At 45.5% G+C, this 22,995-nt stretch overlaps 1 protein-coding gene across 1 annotated transcript in view; it reads left to right on the top strand.

The window, feature by feature from the left end:
• Positions 1-22,995, top strand: part of CFAP92 (cilia and flagella associated protein 92 (putative)) — a 135,372-nt gene that overhangs the window by 95,205 nt on the left and 17,172 nt on the right. The window contains exons 11-17 of the mRNA XM_040408789.1: positions 733-1,616; positions 1,877-2,068; positions 8,531-8,816; positions 9,495-9,659; positions 16,062-16,274; positions 18,354-18,507; positions 19,959-20,158. Of these exons, the coding sequence (XP_040264723.1) occupies positions 733-1,616; positions 1,877-2,068; positions 8,531-8,816; positions 9,495-9,659; positions 16,062-16,274; positions 18,354-18,507; positions 19,959-20,158 (2,094 nt within the window). The remainder of the gene's footprint in view (positions 1-732; positions 1,617-1,876; positions 2,069-8,530; positions 8,817-9,494; positions 9,660-16,061; positions 16,275-18,353; positions 18,508-19,958; positions 20,159-22,995) is intronic.

The raw sequence follows: 22,995 nt of genomic DNA, 5'->3' as shown, positions 1-22,995 counted from the left end.
TTTTAGTCTGTGATGCAGAGCAACACCAGGGAATTACACGTGTGCGCAATACCATGAGAATCCCATAAAGAGGTGGCAGTGCCGACCCCAGATTTTTAATAAGTATACACAGTAAAAGCTGATAGGTCATCAATATGATTTACCAGATAAGCCCTTTAAAAGGGTATTCTGGTTACTAAAAGTTATTCCTTATCCACTAGGTAGGACAGGATAGGGGTTATCTGTGGGGGTCTGACCACTGGGACCCCACTGATCCTGAGAATGGGGGGCCCTTGCTCCCATCCTGATGGAGTGACAGGTAGAGCCTGTGCACTGCCTCATTCTGTATGGGACTGCTGACTCTATCTCAGTACAGTGCCCAAGTCTCCCATAGGGAATGCATGGAGCGGTAGGGAGCATGCTTGACCTGCCACTCAATCAGAATGGGGGTACAGGATCATCTATTTCGGGATCAGTGGGGAGTCCGACTGCCCAGTCAGTATCTTTTAGTAACCAGGATATTTTAGGTTTTAAAGACAAAGGGTTTTTCACCCAGTAACAGTACCACTCCTGCCCATGGGTTGTAATTGGCATTGCGGTTTGTTGCCATACAAGTGATTCGGACTGACTACATTACCAAAAATAGAGCTGTTACAGGAGAATGAGCAGTCTTGTTTTTGTAATCCCAGGCAACCCCTTTAACGTCACATAGTGTCCCCAGCGTATAATGTGTGTTATCTTTATGTTTTCCAGGAGAAGTGTATCCCAGTGTACTGCAGATACAGATTCCAGGATCATCTTTTTCACCAAACGCATGGGCAGACACATGGAACACACGTCTTTTTCAAAGACGTCTATGTTGTTTTCGTAGGAACTATGAGTCCTGGAAAGTTGCGTGAATTTCTTCTTGGCCCGCCTATAGAGATTGAGGTACATGATCGAGATCAGAAAATACAGGAGAATATCAGCAGGCCATCACTTTTTGGCATGGAGCCTGAAGATGAAAAGCTAAGTAATGTCGGACTTATAACTTCTAAGAGCACTATTCATAACCCCTTCACTCAGCGAGACAGGTTGTCGGATCCTTATGGAATTGCAAAAATGAGATTATCTGAACTGGTCTATGGGGCAACATACCTGAATATATCTGTTCCCATCCTCAGCTGTGAAAGTCCAGATGCTACAGAGCATCGCTCCGATGGCAAAAGTGGTGGAATAATTGGATCAGATATTGATAGACAAGTGTCTCCCTTACCAGTAGGACATTATTTAGATGCCCAGTCTCATCTCAAAGTAAGAGTAGACCTGGCAGTGCCACTTTCCTCTGAGGCTGTGACTCCTGATTGTCCTTTTGGACGTATCATCTACATTTTTGATTATAAGAACAATAAATTGTTTCAAGATCTTATCATGAAGATAACAGAAATCAACTGTCGTGCTCTCAGTCTTCAGCCTGACCCCAGAGGTCTCTCCTTGGATGCTGTCTCCAGAGTGTGTTTAACAGATGATCAGAAAGGCGACACTTCGCTGGATGTTATCACCGGTATTCATATCATGGATGGAGACATTCACCTCTTTATTTTAGAAGGTCTGCGACAAAATGCTGTGAAAGAACTGTGGGATACAGTGCCATCCAGGTACAAACTATTGTTATATAATAGTCTGGAATTGTATATACCAGGGATCTGCAACCTCCAGCACTCCAGCTGTTCTGAAACTACAACTCCCATAATCCTACTTTCACTACTATAGGGGTTACAAGAACAGATGAGTAAGTGTGCATGGTGGGAGTTGTAGTTTAACAGCAGCTGGAGTGCCGAAGGTTGCTGATCCCTGGTCCTATACAGTATACATGTGAGCGGTAGAGACAATAATATGTCTGATCTTTGTTTTACAGAGAAGCAGAACAGAAGGGAGGGCTGGAGATTCTGTACAATTCAGATATGACTTTTCACGAGCGTTTATACAAAGATCTTGGAGTGTTGGTGTGTCACGTCCATCTGCACGAACCTCTGTACTCTTTAGTAAATCAGCCACTTCTCTACATCAGAGACATGGTCCCTCCATTATGCTTCCAAGCTTTGTCCAGGTAGATTTAACTTCTTGGTTATTGTTTTTTTTCTTTCCGTACAATAGAAACTAGGGTTGTAACGATACCAAAATTTTTATTCGATTTCGATACCATAAAAAAGTATTCTGATACTCTATACCATTCGATACCACGCAAAAAAATAAAACACCAAAAAAGATGCATGCATTCCGCATTTTATGGAATGTCCAGCCCATAATCAAACAGTCCTATCCTATTTTTTTGGGGGGGACAAGGTGATAATAAAAAATGGCGAATTGCGCAGTTTTAATAAAAAATTTTTTTCTGTTACTGCTTTCACCACATAGGAGATTTGTTTTATATTTTAATAGTTTGGACTTTTCGGATGTGGCAATATGTAATAACTAGATTTTTGTACTTACCGTAAAATCTGTTTCTCTTCCGTTCATTGGGGGACACAGGCTTGACCATGGGTATAGCTGTTGCCACTAGGAGGCGGACTCTAAGCACAAAGGTGTGAGATCCTCCCTTCAGCTATACCCTTCCTACAGGGACTAAGCTAAATCAGTTAGTGCAAAAGCAGTAGGAGAAGCAAGACAAAAACAGGAAACCAAACTATATACAAACCCAGAACCACATAGGCCATAAGAGGCCCGTAAAAGAGAGAACGGGTCGGAGCTGTGTCCCCCAATGAACGGAAGACAAACAGATTTTACGGTAAGTACAAAAATGTAGTTTTCTATCTGTTTCATTGGGGGACACAGGGTTGACCATGGGACGTTACAGAGCAGTCCCAAGGGTAGTCATAAACAAAACAAAAAAACGGCCAATCAGAGAACCGCAGTCTGCAAAAATCTACGCCCCAGAGAAGCATCAGGAGACGCAAAGGTGTGTATGGCCAAACAAATCCATCGGGAAATGGAAGTTTTAGACACATCCAGCCCTCGTCTCGGCCGCTCTGGAATGACTAATCCAGAGTGTGGAGCGACTGCTCACGAGAATGAGACTGGTCAGGACAAAATTAAGGGATAATGATCTCTTCATTGAGATGGAATGCCGACACAACCTTCGGAACGAAGGACTGAACAGGGAGCGAAGGACTACTTTGTCCTGATGGAGGATCAGGAAAGGCGACTGACAGGAAAGATCTGCGAGTTCCGACACCCTACGGATGGAAGTGATTGCCACCAAAAAGGCCACCTTGTAGGACAGGAAGCGAAGCGACACCTGCTGCAAAGGCTGAAACGGTGAAGACTGGAGAGCGCTGAGCACTAGATTAAGATCCCAAGGATTCAACGGAGGACGGAAAGGGGGAGCAGCGTGTGCAACCCCCTGCAGGAAGGTCCGAACCTCAGAAGGCGAAGCCAAGTTCTGCTAAAAAAAGGATGGAAAGAGCCGAAACTTACCCTTTGAGGGAGCTGAGAGCCAGCCCTTAGTCCATACCCGACTGCAGGAAAGACGAGAGTCGCGGCAACGAGAAACTAATGGGAGACAGCTGGTGACGCTCTCACCAACTAAAGTAGGACTTCCAGGTCCGGTGGTAGATTTGGTAAGACAACGGCTTTCTGGCCCGAATTATAGTCTGGACAACAGCATCCGAGAAACACCAAGCCCTTAGTACGACGGCTTCAACAGCCATGCCGTTAAATGTAGCGACCCTAAATTCGTGTGCAAGATCGGTCGCTGCGACAAGAGGTCCTCCCGAAGAGGAAGATGCCAGGGTTCCTCAGCGAGGAGCGTGACTAGAGATGCGTGCCACACTCGGTGTGGCCAATCTGGGGCCACGAGAATGACGGTTAGAGCTTCAGACCTGATCTTCTGGAGGAGACATAGAATTAGAGGAAGAGGAGGTAACACGTAAGAAAACGTCAACTGACTCCACAGAATCACTTGTGCGTCGCACACCAGGGCCATGGTATCGTTGGACCGCACCCTGAAGTTCTTGACCTTGTGATTGAACTAGTAGGCCATGAGATCCACGTCTGGCCAACCCCATCGCTCACTGATGGCTTGAAAAACCTGCGGGTGAAGAGCCCATTCGCTGGGATCGAGACTCTCCCGGCTGAGGAAGTCGGCGATCCAGTTGTCGACGCCGGGGATGTGAACTGCCGACAGCGCCGGATCATGGCTCTCCGCCAAGCTGAGAATGAGAGCTGTTTCCGCCATGACTGCCGGGCTCCGGGTGCTGCTTTGGTGATTGAGGTACGCCACGCCTCAGTTGTCAGACTGAACTCAAACCGGACGTCCTCAGAGATGGTCGCTCTCAATTCCAGAATGTTGATTGGGAGGGAGCGCTCCTCACGTTTTCCAAAATCTCCCCCCCAACCCCTGAGGCTTGCGTCCGTTGTCAGCACCTGCGGACAAGAAAAGGCATTTTCTATGAGAGTGCCGGCAATGTGTGGTCCGCAAAATGCGCAACGCACATTGCCGGTGTCTGTGGTTTGCCGATCCGCAAAACACATACGGACATGTAAATGGACCCTAAGGACATGACTGCCGGTTTAGGATCCATCCGAAGCGTTCCCGGGTGTCCAGGACTATGCGCAAGCTGTCCGCCGTTGCCTGGAACAACGGACCCTTTATGAGGATATCGTCTAAGTAAGGGATCGCCACTATACCTCTGGCATGGAGCAGGGCCATGACTGCCGCCAGAACCTTCGTGAGAGATTCTGGGAGCTGTGGCCAGGCCGAACGAGAGGGCCACAAACTGGTAGTGAAAGGGACCCACTGCGAACCGGAGAAATTTTTGATGACGACGCAGATGGGAACATGAAGATAAGCGTACTTGTTGTCTATCGAGGACGGGTACTCTCCCGGTTCCATGGACGCAATGACCGATCTCAGGAACTCTATCCGGAAGCGGCGGATCTGAAGGAAGCGGTTGAGTGCCTTGAGGTCCAGAATGGGACGGAATGTCCCTTCCTTTTTGGGGAGCACAAAGAGATTGGAGTAGAACCCGCGAAAATGGTCGCAGGAGTGGTCGGAGGAGATGAGCGAAAAAACCGGGACAGAGGGGATGACCTTAATTCAACCTTGTAATCCTCCGCAATGACCTCTCTCACCTAAGCATCCGAGACATGAGCCAGCCAAACATGCCGAAACAGATGAAGCCGGCGGCCCACCCTATCGGGGGGGCCCGGAAGCTGCACGTCATGCAGAGGAGGTCTTGGGGTTAAAGGACTTGGGGCCCTGTTGACGGGAACACCAGGAAGGGCGAGGTTTTGAAGGAAGGCTTGCGCTTCTAATCCGTGGCAGACTTGTCGGTTGGCTGTTTGGGTCTGGAAAAACTCTGAAAGGGGCGAAAAAGAGGTTTACGCCTTTTTGACTTGTTGAAACGAACCCTGTTCTGTGGTAAATGAGTGCTCTTACCACCTGTAGCGTCAGAAATGATCTCGTCCAGGCGTTTGCCAAAAAGTCTGCCTGTTAAGGGGAGGGCCGTCAGGGTCCGCTTTGAAGCATCTGCCGCCCAGCACAAGAGAGCCATAGGGTACGGCGAATAGCCACCAAAAGGGCTGACGAGCGGACCATAAGCCTGGCCGCGTCCATAGAGGCTTCACAAATATACGCCCTGGCATTGGAGAGCTGCAGGGCAATATCGGCTAGTTTCCCCGAGGAGAGACCCTGACGTAAATAATTTGCCCAGTCACCCATCGCTTTGCTAACCCATGTAGAGGCAAAAACCGGTCGCAGTGCTGTGCCCACTGCTTCAAAGGAAGATTTCGCAAAAGATTCAAATTTTTTATCCCTGATATCAGAGAAAGAAACCCTATCTGCCACCGGCAAAGTGGTGCATTTAAAACCATGATGTGGGCGGAGGCAGAAAACGATGCCAAGAATTTGCCCCAGGATACAACTGAAGGAGTGGGAGCGCGGAGAACTCCATGCCACGCCCCCAACGTGTAGGGAAGCGCAGGCCCGACTCTCTGCCGTTCCTGCCAAAGAGGCCTCCACCCCCCACTTGCGTGATACCAGAGCTTACCGCAAAAGCGAGAGAAGAGGCTGTGGGGAGCCGATGCTGGAGTAGGCCGCAGAGAAGCAGCAGCCCCAGTGGAGCCCGGGATCGGACGCAACGCAAAGGAGGAATGGCCCCTGGATAGAGCGCAATGCGCACCGGAGGCTTCTCCAACCTCTCCCGACAGGAGAAAGACGTATGGAGGGGACAAGGCTTCCGTGGGGGAATACAGTGAAGGTAACCTGAGAAGGGGAGGGAGTAGGAAGGAGGGGAGCACCTTTTTATTTGGCCAGAAATACTCACCCGTCCGGCGTCTTCTGCCCCCCTGGCTCCAGCCGGATCATCACCTTCGGTGTGCGGCCCCTTGGGGAGGACCGCTACACCAGAAACAGAGGGGACTTGTAGTGGGTGGCCGTGGTGATCCAAAGGCTGGCGGGATTCCAGAGGCTTTAAGAACCTCTGGTCCTCCTTGAATTCTGGAGAATGGGAAGGAGCAGCGGGCTTGGGGACCCCCTGGTCTCCCATCTCCTCGGTGGGAATGCATGCAGCTAGGACCGCCTGAAATCCCGCTAAAACAAAAGAAAAGGAAAAATCAAAAAAGGGGAAAAAATTTGCAGACCTAAAAAGCAAGGAGGTCTGCCTCCTACAGACACTAAGCTAAAACTGATTTAGCTTAGTCCCTGTAGGAAGGGTATAGCTGAAGGGAGGATCTCACACCTTTGTACTTAGTGTCCGGCTCCTAGTGGCAACAGCTATACCCAATGATACGGATGAGAAATATTTATTTATTGTACAGTTGCATCGGGTATGGCATTATCGATGCCCAATCGATACTTTTGTACCAGTATCGATTCGATACTGGGATTTGCCTTTTACCGATACTAGGCTGCGCTACTGCGCTCCTCCCCTCTTTCTCTTTCCATTGGCAGCAGCAGCAGCACAGGGGGGAGGGAGGGACTGCTTCCTTCTCCCTTGTGCTGCTGAAGGAACATGGCGCGTGCTGAGAGCAGCGCGCACCATGTTCTCTGATACTAAGCTGTACAATAGCGCAGCATGGTATCGGTAAAAGGCAAATCCCAGTATCGAATCGATACCGGTAGAAAAGTATCGTTTGGGTATTGATAATTCCATACACTGTGCAACCCTAGTAGAAACTAATATTAAAATAATTTCTAAACATTTGAATGTACATTAACCCCTTCAAGACATGGCTATTTTCCGTTGTTGCATTTTTGTTTTCAACTCCTTGCCCGACCAGAGCCCTAACTTTTTTTTATTTTTCTATTCACATAGCTATATGAGGGCATTTTTTTTATATTGCATACGATGTACAGGGAAGCTGGAAAAAAATCCAAAATAGGTGTCATTGGAATAAATTCCCCCACAGTTTTATTGGTTTTGTAATTACAGCGTTGCCTATGCAGTAAAACTGACTAGTTCACTTCAGGTCCGGAAGCGTTTTATAAGGCGTAAATACTGATGACCTATCCTTATCATAGGTTATTAATGTCAGAGCAATGCTAGTCCAAATCCTGGCACCCCCAATGACCAGCTCTTGGAAAGGGCTGCTGCACTCAGGCCTCTTCCTGAGGCTGTGATATCACATCCGTCAAATCATATGGCCTCTGTGCAATACAGTCCTATTGAAGTGAATGTGTTTGAGCTGCAATACCAAGCATAGCAGTACAATGTATGGTACTGTCCTTACTACGCTATGAAGAGGGTACTGCGCTTGTCCAAGCTCCATGGCCTTTTTAAATAGCTGAATGACAGAGAGCTATTCTGACACTGAAGACCGGAACAGCACATTAATATTTTAGTCCCAGAAAACCCCTTTAACCACTTTGTGCACCTGGACGTAGCTGTACATCCAAGGTGTATGGAGCGGGTTTATGAGCTGAGCCCCCTCCATACGCAGTGAATGCCTGTGTAATACAGTTTATACCCTGATGCAATTACCGGGATCGGAGATAACTCCGATCATGGCCATTTTAGGGCCTTAGATGCTGTGGTTAGTAGTGACTGCTGGCTGTGAGAGAGAGAGGGCTCACTCTGACCAACACCTCTTCAAATTTGCCGGGGCGACGTTCAGTAGCCATTGTAGCCTGAGGTTTTATGAAAGCTCCCTGACTGGCCATAGTAACCTATTGCAGAGTATGGTACAAGGATAGCAGGGGTGAAAATAATGTTTTTAAAAGTATAAAAAAATAAAAAATCATTCCCCCTTACTAATTTTATATATAAAAATAAATAATAAAATATAAACATAATTGGTATGGTATTGAATAAAAAGCTTAGCTGCAGTACACCGCCACAACAACTACACAGTGTACAGAGCTGTCCGCTTCCAGCTCCATACACTGTATAGCTTGCAGTGCCAGCAGCTGCCCGAAACTGATTGGTGGGGTTGTCGTATCCCCAAGATATGATATTGATGATCTATCTTTAGGATAGGTCATCAATACCTATAGCCCGGACAACTCCCTACACTCCTCTGGTTTATCACCAACACCAACAACTCAATTTTTTGTATTATTGCGTTTTTATAGGTTAGACTATCTCTGCAGTGCCAAGAAGTTACGAGATGTCATTCAGAGAGACCTCCTGCCTTCTGTAGAAATGATTCACCTGCTGAGTCGAGAATTTGGAGTTCCACTTAAACTTGGAGATTTGTTTGCAGATGCAGAACATACTTTCAGCAAAAAGCTGGTTATTTCAGAGAAAGAAGACAAAGGTTTGCGATGTCCTCTGCATATACCCTTAGATAATTTTAATGAAAATTACATTCACTTTAAGAGGGAGAATGAGAATAACAAGACAAAAGACCACATTCAGGTAAGTACAGGTCCCCGGAGAGGGAAACTGCCAACTTCTCCATCTTAACATCTACATAGCATTCCTGACTTTCATTCTTCTTCTTGCTCCTAATGGGGCTTTACGAAAACTGTAGAAGACTCATAATTATACATAAAAGGGGCTACCTCTTTTGATAAAAGACCAGGGTCTTGGATATGTTGACGATTAGCAGAAACTTTGTTCATCCTGAAACCTCTTCATTCTGTAATTGATCTTTGACACAAACTTTAAAGGGCATCTGTCAGCAGATTGACACTGGCTGACCTGTTACATGTGCACTTGGCAGCTGAAGGCATCTGTGTTGGTCTTATGTTCATATGTGTCCGCATTACTGAGAAAAATTAAGTTTTAATATATGCAAATGAGCCTCTAGGAGCAACAGGGGCGTTGCTGTTACACCTAGAGGCTCAGCTCTCTCTGTAACAGCTGAGCCCTCTCCACTTTGATCGACAGGGCCAAGCAGCAACAACATCATCACGCGTGTCTGTTGAAATGATGAAATCTGTGGTGTAGACTCCAAATTAATCCTTCAGTGCACATGTGAATAGAGCCTAAGCTCACTATTGATCACAAATGTTATTTGATCTTGTGGTCACTGTTTCTGGACAGCGTTGTTTTTAGTGCAGTAAGTTTTAAAATCTCCTCTTTCGCTTACAGATGAACATTGACCGTGTTTGGCAGCTGAATAGAAAGTTGAAAAAACTTGAAGTGGAGTATGTGGAGATTGTTCCTGTGGATGGGGTGACTGTTCACAATTACAGCTCGCAGACGCTCAATTCTGCAGAACTGGCGCTAAAGATTTTACGACAGAGATTAGCTGCGGTCAGTGATCCCTTATTTATTATACTTACTTATATAGCGCTACTATATTCCGCAGCACTTTACAGGCATTATCATCACACTGTCCCCAAAGGGGCTCACAAACTAAGGTCCCTATCAGTATGTCTTTGGAGTGTGGGAGGAACCTGGAGTACCTGGAGGAAACCCACGCAAACACCGGGAGAACATACAAACTCTATGCAGATGTTGTCCTTGGTCAGATTTGAACCTAGGACCCCAGCGTGGCAATGCATTAGTGCTAACCACTGAGCCACCATGCTTCCCTAATGTGAAAAGATCTTTATTATGTATTTGAACTTTTTTTCAGATGTAGACAAATTGAGTACTGACAGTACTTCAGTAGTAACATTGTGTACTGGCTGGTAGATTGTACCTTTAAACTTCTATACGTCCATTGCATGCTTGGGATTTATCCGACTATTTGAAACTGATGACCTGATCACTTGAATGGGGCTGAGGCCACATGACCGATGCTCGTGATATCACTGGTAAGCAGCAAGAAAGCTGCAGCACTTACAAGAGTGCCAGGGCCTTCTCCGATCATCCCGCCCGCCCCCTCTCATTTCCAGGATGGCCGAGCCATAGTTTTTTCAGTTTTTAGGCAATTATCTTGGTTAGGGTATGATTTTTGAAGGATGAGATGACGGTTTGACACTCTGCTGGAAACGGCTGACATCTGTGCTGTAATGTCAGCCGTTTAACCCCTTCCATGCCGCGGTCCATAGGGACCACTGTATGGAAGGGGTTAACAGGGAGGGAGCTCCCTCCTTCTCCCATCGGGGGCTGCTGTGCCTTTTCAGCCCCCGATTCTTGGCGGGATCACAGAGGGAGGGGGCCCCCCTCCCCATCACCCGCTGCTCTGTTGTGGCAGCGGGTGATGGTTACCATGGCAACCGGATGCCTTCACAGGCTTCCGGCTTTCCATGGTGCTGATCAGACTTCTGCTAAAGGCAGAAGTCTGATCAGACTAAGTGTAAAGTGAAAATACGGTACAGTACAGTACACTATATAGTATACTGTACTGTATTATACAGACATCAGACCCACTGGATCTTCAAGAACCAAGTGGGTCTGGGTCAAAAAGTAAAAATAAAAAAAATTAAATACACTACACATATTAGGTATCGCCGCGTCCGTAATAACCTGCTCTATAAAAATATCACGTGACCTAACCCCTCAGGTGAATACCGTAAAAAAAATATATATAAAAACTGTAAAAAAAGCTATTTTTTGTTCCCTTACATCACAAAAAGTGAAATAGCAAGCGATCAAAGAGTCATACGCTCCCCAAAATAGTGCCAATCAAACCGTCATCTCATCCCGCAAAAATCATACCCTACCCAACATAATCGCCCTAAAACTGAAAAAACTATGGCTCTCGGACCATTGGGAACACTAATACATGATTTTTTTTTTTTTTCAAAAATGAAATAATTGTGTAAAACTTACATAAATAAAACAAAGTAGACATATTAGGTATCGCCGCGTCCGTAATAACCTGCTCTATAAAAATACCACATGATCTAACCTGTCAGATGAATGTTGAAAATAACAAAAAATAAAAACTGTGCCAAAACAGCTATTTCTTGTTACCTTGCCTCACAAAAAGTGTAATATAGAGCAACCAAAAATCATATGTACCCTAAAATAGTACCAGCAAAACTGCCACCCTATCCCGTAGTTTCCAAAATGGGGTCACTTTTTTGGAGTTTCTACTCTAGGGGTGCATCAGGGGGGCTTCAAAATCTGCCTTCCAAAAGCTGTATGGCAATCCTTTTCTTCTGCGCCCTGCCGTGTGCCCGTACAGCAGTTTACGACCACATATGGGGTGTTTCTGTAAACTACAGAATCAGGGCCATAAATATTGAGTTTTGTTTGGCTGTTAACCCTTTGCTTTGTAACTGGAAAAAATTGATTCAAATGGAAAATCTACCCAAAAAAATTGAAATTTTATCTCTATTTTCCATTAATTCTTGTGGAACACCTAAAGGGTTAACAAAGTTTTTAAAATCAGTTTTGAATACCTTGAGGGGTGTAGTTTGTAAAATGGGGTCATTTGTGGGTGGTTTCTATTATGTAAGCATCACAAAGTGACTTCAGACCTGAACTGGTCCTGAAAAAGTGGGTTTTAGAAATTTTTCAAGATTTGCTTCTAAGCCTTGTAACGTCCCCAAAAAATAAAATGTCATTCCCAAAATGATCCTAACATAAAGTAGACATATGGGGAATGTAAATTAATAACTATTTTTGGAGGTATTACTATGTATTATAATCTCAGAATGGCCTGGATAAGTAAAAGCGTTTTAAAGTTATCACCACATAAAGTGACACTGGTCAGATTTGCAAAAAATGGCCTGGTCCTTAAGATGAAAATGAGCCCGGTCATTAAGGGGTTAGACTATTTTTCACTAAATATTTGTAGATGGTGCAGATCCAAGAGCTTCCCTAGTAAACAGCTGATTGCTGCCTATCCATGTCCTGGAACCATCAACAGTCTTCTGTGCTCACAGGGGAAATGTGCTATTACAGGCTGGCCTTTAAATGAATGGTCGTCCATGTATAATGTGGACCAGGGCCCGATCTACTAAGATCAGAACCCTCTTTCTTAGTGATTCTCTGCAGTGGCTTATAGAGGATGATTGTAAGAGGGTTCATATGGACAAGGGTTGTTTTGATGACAACTTTTAAAGTGCTAAAAATCAGAGAGAGACAGGGCCGTCTTTACCAAGGGGCAAAAGGGGCAGCTGCCCCGGGCCCAGTTACTCCTGGGGGGCCCAAGGCAGCTGCCTCTTGAGCCCTGCTAGCCACTGCCCCGGGTGTCAGGCTGTCAGCTCTACCAGGATTCCAGGCATCATGATCGTACTGTGTTAAAGTTGTGATTTAGGACCTTAATGACATCATCACCATGTGACCAGTAACCTAGCAATTACTGGTCACATGGCTATGAGGTCATCACAGGTCCTGTGGAGTGTTGCAGAAGTTAACTGTGGAGCTTTTTTGTGTGAAGATTACATCAGAAAAAGGTGACTGGCTGTTATGTTAATATACTGTAAACTACTATATACACTGCGTGCAGAATTATTAGGCAAATGAGTATTTTGACCACATCATCCTCTTTATGCATGTTGTCTTACTCCAAGCTGTATAGGCTCGAAAGCCTACTACCAATTAAGCATATTAGGTGATGTGCATCTCTGTAATGAGAAGGGGTGTGGTCTAATGACATCAACACCCTATATTAGGTGTGCATAATTATTAGGCAACTTCCTTTCCTTTGGCAAAATGGGTCAAAAGAAGGACTTGACAGGCTCAGAAAAGTCAAAAATAGTGAGATATCTTGCAGAGGGATGCAGCACTCTTAAAATTGCAAAGCTTCTGAAGCGTGATCATCGAACAATCAAGCGTTTCATTCAAAATAGTCAACAGGGTCGCAAGAAGCGTGTGGAAAAACCAAGGCGCAAAATAACTGCCCATGAACTGAGAAAAGTCAAGCGTGCAGCTGCCAAGATGCCACTTGCCACCAGTTTGGCCATATTTCAGAGCTGCAACATCACTGGAGTGCCCAAAAGCACAAGGTGTGCAATACTCAGAGACATGGCCAAGGTAAGAAAGGCTGAAAGACGACCACCACTGAACAAGACACACAAGCTGAAACGTCAAGACTGGGCCAAGAAATATCTCAAGACTGATTTTTCTAAGGTTTTATGGACTGATGAAATGAGAGTGAGTCTTGATGGGCCAGATGGATGGGCCCGTGGCTGGATTGGTAAAGGGCAGAGAGCTCCAGTCCGACTCAGACGCCAGCAAGGTGGAGGTGGAGTACTGGTTTGGGCTGGTATCATCAAAGATGAGCTTGTGGGGCCTTTTCGGGTTGAGGATGGAGTCAAGCTCAACTCCCAGTCCTACTGCCAGTTTCTGGAAGACACCTTCTTCAAGCAGTGGTACAGGAAGAAGTCTGCATCCTTCAAGAAAAACATGATTTTCATGCAGGACAATGCTCCATCACACGCGTCCAAGTACTCCACAGCGTGGCTGGCAAGAAAGGGTATAAAAGAAGAAAATCTAATGACATGGCCTCCTTGTTCACCTGATCTGAACCCCATTGAGAACCTGTGGTCCATCATCAAATGTGAGATTTACAAGGAGGGAAAACAGTACACCTCTCTGAACAGTGTCTGGGAGGCTGTGGTTGCTGCTGCACGCAATGTTGATGGTGAACAGATCAAAACACTGACAGAATCCATGGATGGCAGGCTTTTGAGTGTCATTGCAAAGAAAGGTGGCTATATTGGTCACTGATTTGTTTTTGTTTTGTTTTTGAATGTCAGAAATGTATATTTGTGAATGTTGAGATGTTATATTGGTTTCACTGGTAAAAATAAATAATTGAAATGGGTATATATTTGTTTTTTGTTAAGTTGCCTAATAATTATGCACAGTAATAGTCACCTGCACACACAGATATCCCCCTAAAATAGCTAAAACTAAAAACAAACTAAAAACTACTTCCAAAAATATTCAGCTTTGATATTAATGAGTTTTTTGGGTTCATTGAGAACATGGTTGTTCAATAATAAAATTAATCCTCAAAAATACAACTTGCCTAATAATTCTGCACTCCCTGTAGTGGGGGACTGTATACTGTGTGGGGGCCTGTATACTATGTGGTGGGCTGTATACTGTGTGGTGGTCTGTATACTGTGTGGTGGGCTGTATACTGTGTGGTGGGCTGTATCCTGTGTGGGACTGTATACTGTGTGTGGGACTGTATACTGTGTGGTGGGCTGTATACTGTGTGGGGGGCCTGTATACTGTGTGGGGGGCCTGTATACTGTGTGGGGGGCCTGTATACTGTGTGGTGGGCTGTATACTGTGTGGGGGGCCTGTATACTGTGTGGGGGGCCTGTATACTGTGTGGGGGGCCTGTATACTGTGTGGGGGGCCTGTATACTGTGTGGGGGGCCTGTATACTGTGTGGTGGGCTGTATACTGTGTGGGGGGCCTGTATACTGTGTGGTGGGCTGTATACTGTGTGGGGGGCCTGTATACTGTGTGGGGGGCCTGTATACTGTGGGGGGGCTGTATACTGTGGGGGGGCTGTATACTGTGGGGGCCTGTATAGTGTGAGGGGGCTATACTGCTGTACTGTATAGTGTGGGGGGTCTGTATAATGTATACAGAGGGTGCGGTATAGTGTTGAGTGCTATACTGCTGTACTGTATAGTGTGGGGGGCTGTATCGTGTATTGTTTGGGGTGCTGTATACAGTGAGGTGTTGTATATTGTGGGGTGCTATATACTGTGGGCTGCTATACTGCTCTACTATATACTGTGGGGTACTGTATAGTGTGGGGTGCTAAACTGCATACTGTGTGGTGCTGTATACTATAGGGTGCTATACTGCATACTGTTGGGTGCTGGGGTGCACTGGAACACTAGGGTGAGCCGAGCCCCGGTCTCCTTCCTGCAGAGCGGTGCCCACTTCCAGCCTGAGCCCAGCTGCCCAGAGCACTGACCCTGAGCCGCTGGAGTCTTCAGAACGAAGTATTTACAGTCATTCACTGTACTCTACCAGATGTGTGGATTTTTTGTGTGTGTGTTGTGTGGGAAAGCGGGATCCAGGGGGCCCAAGTAAATTTTTGCCCAGGGTCCAATCAATATTAAGGATGGCCCTGGAGGGAGACCCTTTCTTATAGAAGCCATGGCGTCAGTCAGCTGTAGTTTTACATGGTGGATATTCAGATGAATGGTTATGTAGATAAAGGCAGCATTTAAGTGCTGCAGTAGTAGTGCCCATTTTATTCACTGGTTAAGGTCCATTATCTCATAAACTAGTACAGTGATGGCTAACCTTTGGCACTCCAGCTGTGGTGAAACTACGACTCCCAGCATGCTCCATTCATTTCTATGGAGTTCTGAAAAAAGCCAAGCAAGTGTGCATTTTGGGAGTTGTAGTTTTACCACAGATGGAGTGTGGAGGTTAGCCATCACAGCACTAGTATATCACCAACTGGCTTCCCTGAAACCTGGTCCGATATTTCCGAGAAGACATGACCTGTTTACAGTAGGCATAAACTAATGTCATTTAGCTCAAATATGCTTGGAAAAGCAGTCAGCAGATCTTGGACAAGAATTATAATACTGAACAAGAATTTTAGAACTATTTTCTCCACTGCCTTCTTTGAGGTCGGCTTTAGTAGTAAGGATTTCCTGGGAGAGACAACCGTTTAATTAGCGAAGTTGTCAGCCACTGCGTCAGCTAATTAGTGGCATGTACCACATACCAATAGTGTATAATAATGCTATGAAAGACAAGGTAGCTTAAACGTTTACTGAGGATGTGGGGCTCTCTAAATGAATTGTATCCCTGAATTATTCCTCACAGGAACCAAACCACAGATACACCTACTCTCTAGATTACCAGTCAGCTACTGTGAGTCCAGTAGATGTTGTACAGGAACTGAAAAAACAAGCTGCAAAGTCCAGAGCGGACTGGATGACGTCAGATGGTTTTCTGTATCCAGGATTCAGGAGCAGCATTGAAAGCAACAAGCACCCCAAAAAACCAGATGATGCTCGGATCCTGGAATTAACCAAGGTATGTAATGAAAGATTCACACAGTCGTGTTAACTGGTCTTGGAGACGGCCTCATTTATCAAATTGCCTCAGGCTGGTGATAAACCTGGTGCATTGTTAGACACTTGTGTAATTTTACATTGCATATTGGTTGGCTTAGGGTGCATTTACACCAACAGATTATCTGACCAATTTCTGTCCAATTAGACCAATAGTTGGTGTGTAAATGGCCATCTGATCAATGATTGGTCAGAAAATCTGTTAGATAATCTGTTGGTGTAAATGCCCCTTAAGGCTGGTATCACATCTGCGCTTTTTATTGCGCCAGTGTGTTCCAGACTGCTGACGTACTTAAAAAATACTACACGCAGCATTTTGGGACATAATGTTGGTGCAAAGTATGGCAGAGTTCACATCTGTGTAGCTCTGACAGTCTGATCTGGTGGAGGAACAGACTGACACACACCCGGATACCACCGTGCACAGCCAGATCCACATTAGCTGTAATGGGATCTGGTGGGGATCCGGCGGTGCGCGGTGGTATCCGGTTGTGCTGGATACAGTAAACTCCTGAAGCCTGTTCCTCCACCAGAACAGACTGCCAGAGTTAAAAACGCAGATGTGAACCCAGCCTTACTTTGCACTAAAATTGTGTGCCAAAATGTTAACGCAATTTTGATGCCACAGTTCTCAACACAAAGCCAAGCTCCCGATCAAGCATGGCACAAAAAGTGTTTAAAAGACATAACAAATGTTCATATCGCTCATATGGCGCATTATCACTGCACATAATCTACCAGTTTCTCCCCAGCGTCCTCTTTCTTTGTTTAGGTAAGGAGTCATTATTTGTGTGTATGTCACTGTAAATATGTTTGTGCACATTTATCCAAGTATGTATAGTGTATATATTGAGACTGGATGCCTGTTTCACTGTATGTAGTGGTTATGAATGTATTCATGCCTATAGTGACTGTATACTTCTGCATGTAATGTATGCATATATGTACCTCTATGGCTATGTGTATGTTTAGATGTGTGTGTATGTGCTGAATGTCTTAAAATGATGATTTGATATATGCAAAGGAGCCTCTAGGAGCAACTGGGTCATTGCCTTTACTCCTAGAGGCTCTGCTCTCTCTGCACCTGCGGCACCCTCTCCACTATGATGGACAAGACCAGGCACTATGATGTTTTCACTGTCTGGCCCCCTGGCGGTGACTTCAGATGCATAGTGTTAATGAACCATAACTGGTTCAGACATAGCGGACATGATCAGGAACAGGTTCTGAGTAGAGCTGCCAATACTAATGAGCCCTCAAGACTTACAAGGAAAATGTACCGGCCGCCCCTATACGAGTCTGTTCAATAGGCTTCCGTCTAGATCACTGTACTAGACCACGTGATGTGTGATCTGGAACAAGCAAACGTGTCATTTTGGTACAGTCTACTATAAAATACTTGGTAATGAGATTGTTTCAGTGTTGCTTTAGGGCCCTTTAACACAGGCCAAGGATCAGGACAATAATTGGGACTAACGTAATATAAACGCTTGTTCCCGACAATTGTCAGGTGCCGCCAATGACCTGACAAGCTAGCAAAGGCTTGTTTGTTGACTTGTTTGCGGCACCTAAAAAATCACCATTTGTGGACAGCACATTGCCTCGCCTAAACAGACATGTGCTCCCCACAACCAATGACTCTGCAAGAGGACGAGCAGTCATAGTAGCGATCATCCATTCCCCATACAGAAGGCATGTAAATTCAGCTCACACAAGTGATTTGTTCATCCCTGATGATTGCCCTGTGCATCAAGCCATATAAAAGACCCTAATGGACAGATCATAGGCTACCTCAATGGGAGCTTAGATAAGAACAGTATCATTGAGATTTCAGTATTTATTTGTGGCTGTACATGTGTACACAGCGGAAAACAATAAAAAGCTATTTTCCTAACGCTCATAAAACAGAAAGGTCAGCTTTGACAGCCAAATAGTCCTTGATATTTTTAATTAGCTTTTAATGGAAAGTGTCAGCCCCCAATCTCATTCTCTGAAAGGTCAGGCTGCAAAAGTAAATACCCATGTATGTCTTGTATTGCAGGTCTGGAAAGAAAATATTCTGCACGCAAACAACCTCCAGCCCACGCTTTCCCGGGACCACTGGAGTTGGGCAGATCGCCACCTTGAATTTGACCTATATAAGAAGCCCTGTGAGAGGGGTTCTGTGTCTGCCCCAGGCACGGTCCAAGTTATCGGTGATTTATTATTTTTTTTAAACTATTTCCTAATTACATGTAGAACTCATTATAAATACAAGCAGAGCTATGGTCCCTCAAGACTGATATAATTAGCAGGCCTTATTGCTGCTCGCATGTAATTAACAGCACCCTGAAAAAATTCAGCCAAAAACACATCTATCATTCGCCTGGCAAAGCCGGTATATTTAGATGTGTCTAGACCTCCCATGAGCGCTCAATGTGCAAATGAATAAAATCCATGAGATTGTGGAGTAGCTGTAAAATGACTGCAGGGGAAAAGTCTGCACAAACAAGAGGCGTAACAAAGAGCGCACAGAAGAATACTGAGACGCTTTCTCCGTTCCTTAGATAACATTTGTTATATTAGCTTCAAACTTTAAAGGGGTATTGTGGTTATAACAAGTCAACCCCTATCCACAGGATGGGGGAATAGATATCAGATTGGTGGCAGTCCTACAGCTGGGACCCCCACTGATCACGAGAACGGAGGCCCTGTACCCTGTGGAGCCCCCCTGAAATGGATGGAGTGGCTGGAGAGTACAGCGCTTTCTACAGCATTTCCAGAGAAATGAATGGAGCAGCAGAGTGCATTTCCAACCAGCCACTCCGTCCAATTTATGGGGGCTCCATTGGGTGCGGGGCCCCCCGTCTCGTGATCGTGGGGGTCCCATCGTTAGTATCTCCTAACTTGTTACAATACTCCTTTAAGCAGTCTGGTTTGCTAAATGTATTGCCAAGTAGCAATGGTTGGAGTGCAGGATTGCACTTCACAGTGAGAGCCATTACACGTTGTAGTTCTAATATCTTCTGTTCATTCAGAATATTCTGTATTCAGATTCATCAAATTCAGATTGTAAATGTCATGTCTGTGTAAAAAAGAATATTGAATATTTTTTGCATAGTTTATGTGATAGTTTTAGAATTGCTGTATAAGTGACAGTTTACAATAAGTTGTCGTATTAAAGGACATCTGTCCAGATTTGTACCTGCATCACTGAAAAAATGTGTTAAATATATGCAAATGAGCCACTAGGAGCAACGTGGGCGTTGCCATTAAACCTAGACCCTGCTCTCTGTGCAACTGTCGCAACCTCTGCACTTTGGTTGACAGGGCCAGGCAGTGAAAACGTCATCATGCTTGGTGCTGTCAATCAAAGTGGAGAAGGCAGGCAGCTGTAGCAGAAAAAGTAGAACTTTTAGGTGTAACGGCAACGCCCCTGTTGCTCCGAGGGGCTCATTTGCATATATTTAAACATCATTCAATGCAGGCACATATGAACATGGGACCAACACAGATGCCTTCAGCTGCCAAGTGCACATGTAACAGGTCAGCCAGTGTCATAGGGACAACTCTGCTGACAGATGCCCTTTAAATTATTTAATAGAAGCACTTTACTATCGAGAGATGCATGGAACCACATATTTTTCTGACCTTTTCTCTCTCATAGATGAAACTTTGCAGGAAGAAGCTATAGAAAGTGTTCAGCCCGCAGATATTAAGCAAAAAATGAGATTCCATCGATGTTTGCCTCAGACAGAGCGAACAGCACAGGGACCTCATGCAAGTAACCAGCAGAGCAGACTTGAAGGACTGTTAAAAGATAAAGGAGCCAAGTTGTCTCTGAGAAAGTCTGGTCTTGCACTTCAGGTGGGAGATTCTTGGCCATTGTAATATGCTGTATTCCCACTTACATTACAACTTCCAGCATTCAGTAAATTATACATAATTACTCTCTGCTAATACAGACCTTTTCTATAGAAATATGCAAAAAGTTCCATCCAGAGCTGAATCATTCACCAGAGCTTTCTTATTATAGGTTTAGGTAGATTATTTAGATACCACAAAGTCCCTGGAAATCACTCTAAAATGTTGTGGTTTATTTAAGTTACATTTTTTATCTCTGTATGCCATGAGCTTTAAATGTATCATTAGGATAAAAGCCATTTTTTGTCACCTTATATCACAAAAAGTGTAATCGCAAGCGATCAAAAAGTCATATGCACCCCAAAATAGTGCCAATCAAACCGTCATCTCATCCCGCAAAAATAATACCCTACCTAAGACAATCGCCAAAAAACTAAAAAAACGATGGCTCTTTTGTTTCAAAAATGATATTATTGTGTAAAACTTAAATTAAAAAAAGTAGACATATTGGGTATTGCCACATCCGTAAGGACCTGCTCTATAAAAAATATCACATGACCTAACCCCTCAGGTGAACACCGTCAAAAAAATCAAATAAAAACTGTGCTAAATGGGGTGTTTCTGTAAACTACAGAATCAGGGCAATAAATATAGAGTTTTGTTTGGCTGTTAACCCTTGTTTTGTTACTGGAATTTTTTTTTATTAAAATGGAAAATCTGCCAAAAAAGTGAAATTCTGAAATTTCATCTCCATTTTCCATGAATTCTTGTGGAACACCTAAAGGGTTAACACAGTTTGTAAAATCAGTTTTGAATACTTTGAGGGGTGTGGTTTCTAAAATGGGGCTATTTATGGGTGGTTTCTATTATGTAAGCCTCTCAAAGTGACTTCAGACCTGAACTGATCCTGAAAAAGTGGGTTTTAGAAATTTTCAGAAAAATTTCAAGATTTTCTTCTAAACTTGTAAGCCTTGTAACGTCCCCAAAAAATAAAATAGCATTCCTAAAATGATCCAAACATGAAGTAGACATATGGGGAATTTAAAGTAATAACCATTTTTGGAGGTATTACTGTCTATTATAAAAGTGGAGAAATTGAAATTTGCTAATTTTTCCAAATTTTGGGTAAATTTGGTATTTTTTAAATAAATAAAATGAAATATTTTGACTCCATTTTCTCGCATATTCCATTGGGGGGACACAGACCATGGGTATAGCCTAGGTCATTACTAGGAGGAGACACTATGCAAATAAAAAAAGAGAGCTCCTCCTCCACGGGCTATACCCCCATGCTCCACCAGGAGGACCCCAGGCTTTGCTTAGTGTCGGATAAGGAGGTGACATTTCTGCTCCTGCAGGGTTGTCCCTGAAGACTCTCTACTATTGTTTATTTTTTTCAGCAAGAGGACACAGGGTCGGATTTTGCTTCCCTGGTCTCTCAGTGGAGCGAGCGCCGGGGTCGAATTGGCGTCCCCGGCTACCTCCAAGAAGATAAGTGGAACCGGGCTCGACCTGCAGCTCCGGCGGCCTACCAGATCCGGGGCCACCTACTCCTGCCCTCCTTCCAGATCACTGCCACTCCTTGGGCCAGCTGACTGAAGAGGTGAACCCCGCTGGTGTGGAGCAGAGGGTGAAGACTGCAGGATGCAGATAAGTATATGCTGCACTCCTGCAGAACCCCCTGCCCTCCCTCTGTCTCCCTGTGTGACACTTAGGGCCCGCTTGGGTGAGTGGTGTTGGAAGGGGGAAGGATTCCTGTCTTGGGGCAATCGTTCTTAAGCAGCAGCTTCCTCGGCCTCCTCCCACAGCAGTACACTGCCTGTGCCGCTCAGTTCTCCTACCCCTCCGGCGGCCGCTCGGCACTATCCTTAACACCTGCCACGCCGTTTTTGGCGCCGGGGCTGTTTTTTCATCCTTGACGCGATTGGTGGGTGGAGCCCTATTTCTTCAGCTCCGGCGCTTCCATTCTGTCTCAGCGCTTCTCCACCCGTGGCTGCTCCTCACTGGTCGCGGTAGGACAGTTTGTTTAACCCTCAGCTTGCTGCAGGAACGGTAGGAGACCCTGACCTTTTCCTTTTTTGGGGATTGTCGCCATCATGCCAAAACCTAGGGCCCCCCAAAAATCCTCCAAGGCGGCTCTTCAGGCCCCACTGCGGTCATGTAAGGTCTGCTGTTTGCCACTATCGGTCACTGGATCCTGTGACCCTTGCCTTGCCTCTGGACAGGATCACCCTCCCCCTCCTCTCACTCAGCCCAGTCCTTTCCGCCCCCTTCGGAGCCCGCGGAACCCGCCTGGGCCTCTGCCATATCTAGGGCAGCCGCTGATTTAGCCCAAGTCTCTCATGCTGCCATGGCCTTTATGGAACGCATGGCGACCACGGATCCTGTGGCTAACACCACTCCACCTCCCAGTGGTTCCCACAGAGGACGCTCGACCGCTAAGAGGCAGCGTACGCAGCAGCATCCCTCCTCGGATGACTCTGCATCCCCTCCTCGCCTGGAGGCGCGTTCAGACACTTCCCCTCCTCGCAGGGACCATAGGTCTGAAGGGGAACGATCCAGCTCGGATGAGGACACAGAGCTGGAACCCTCGCCCAAGCTGTCCACCATGGTGGCAGACTTGGTGGCTGCGGTCCGGGACACCTTTGATATCCAGGGGGAATCTCCTTCCACTAGTAGCCAGGAATTCCCTCTTTTCCATTCTAGGAAACCAGAAGCGGTTGTATTCCCCATTCATGGCGAATTCGCCAAGGTCCTTTCTAAGGCCTGGGACCGCCCTAATCACCGATTTTCTGCCACAAAACGCATGGATACTCTTTATCCATTTCCGGCAGAAAATA

This window comes from Bufo bufo, chromosome 9 (genome assembly GCF_905171765.1).
Source record: "Bufo bufo chromosome 9, aBufBuf1.1, whole genome shotgun sequence".
Taxonomy (NCBI): Eukaryota; Metazoa; Chordata; class Amphibia; order Anura; family Bufonidae; genus Bufo; species Bufo bufo.
The sequence above is the reverse complement of the archived record's forward strand: the minus strand, read 5'-3'. Positions and strand labels throughout refer to the sequence as shown.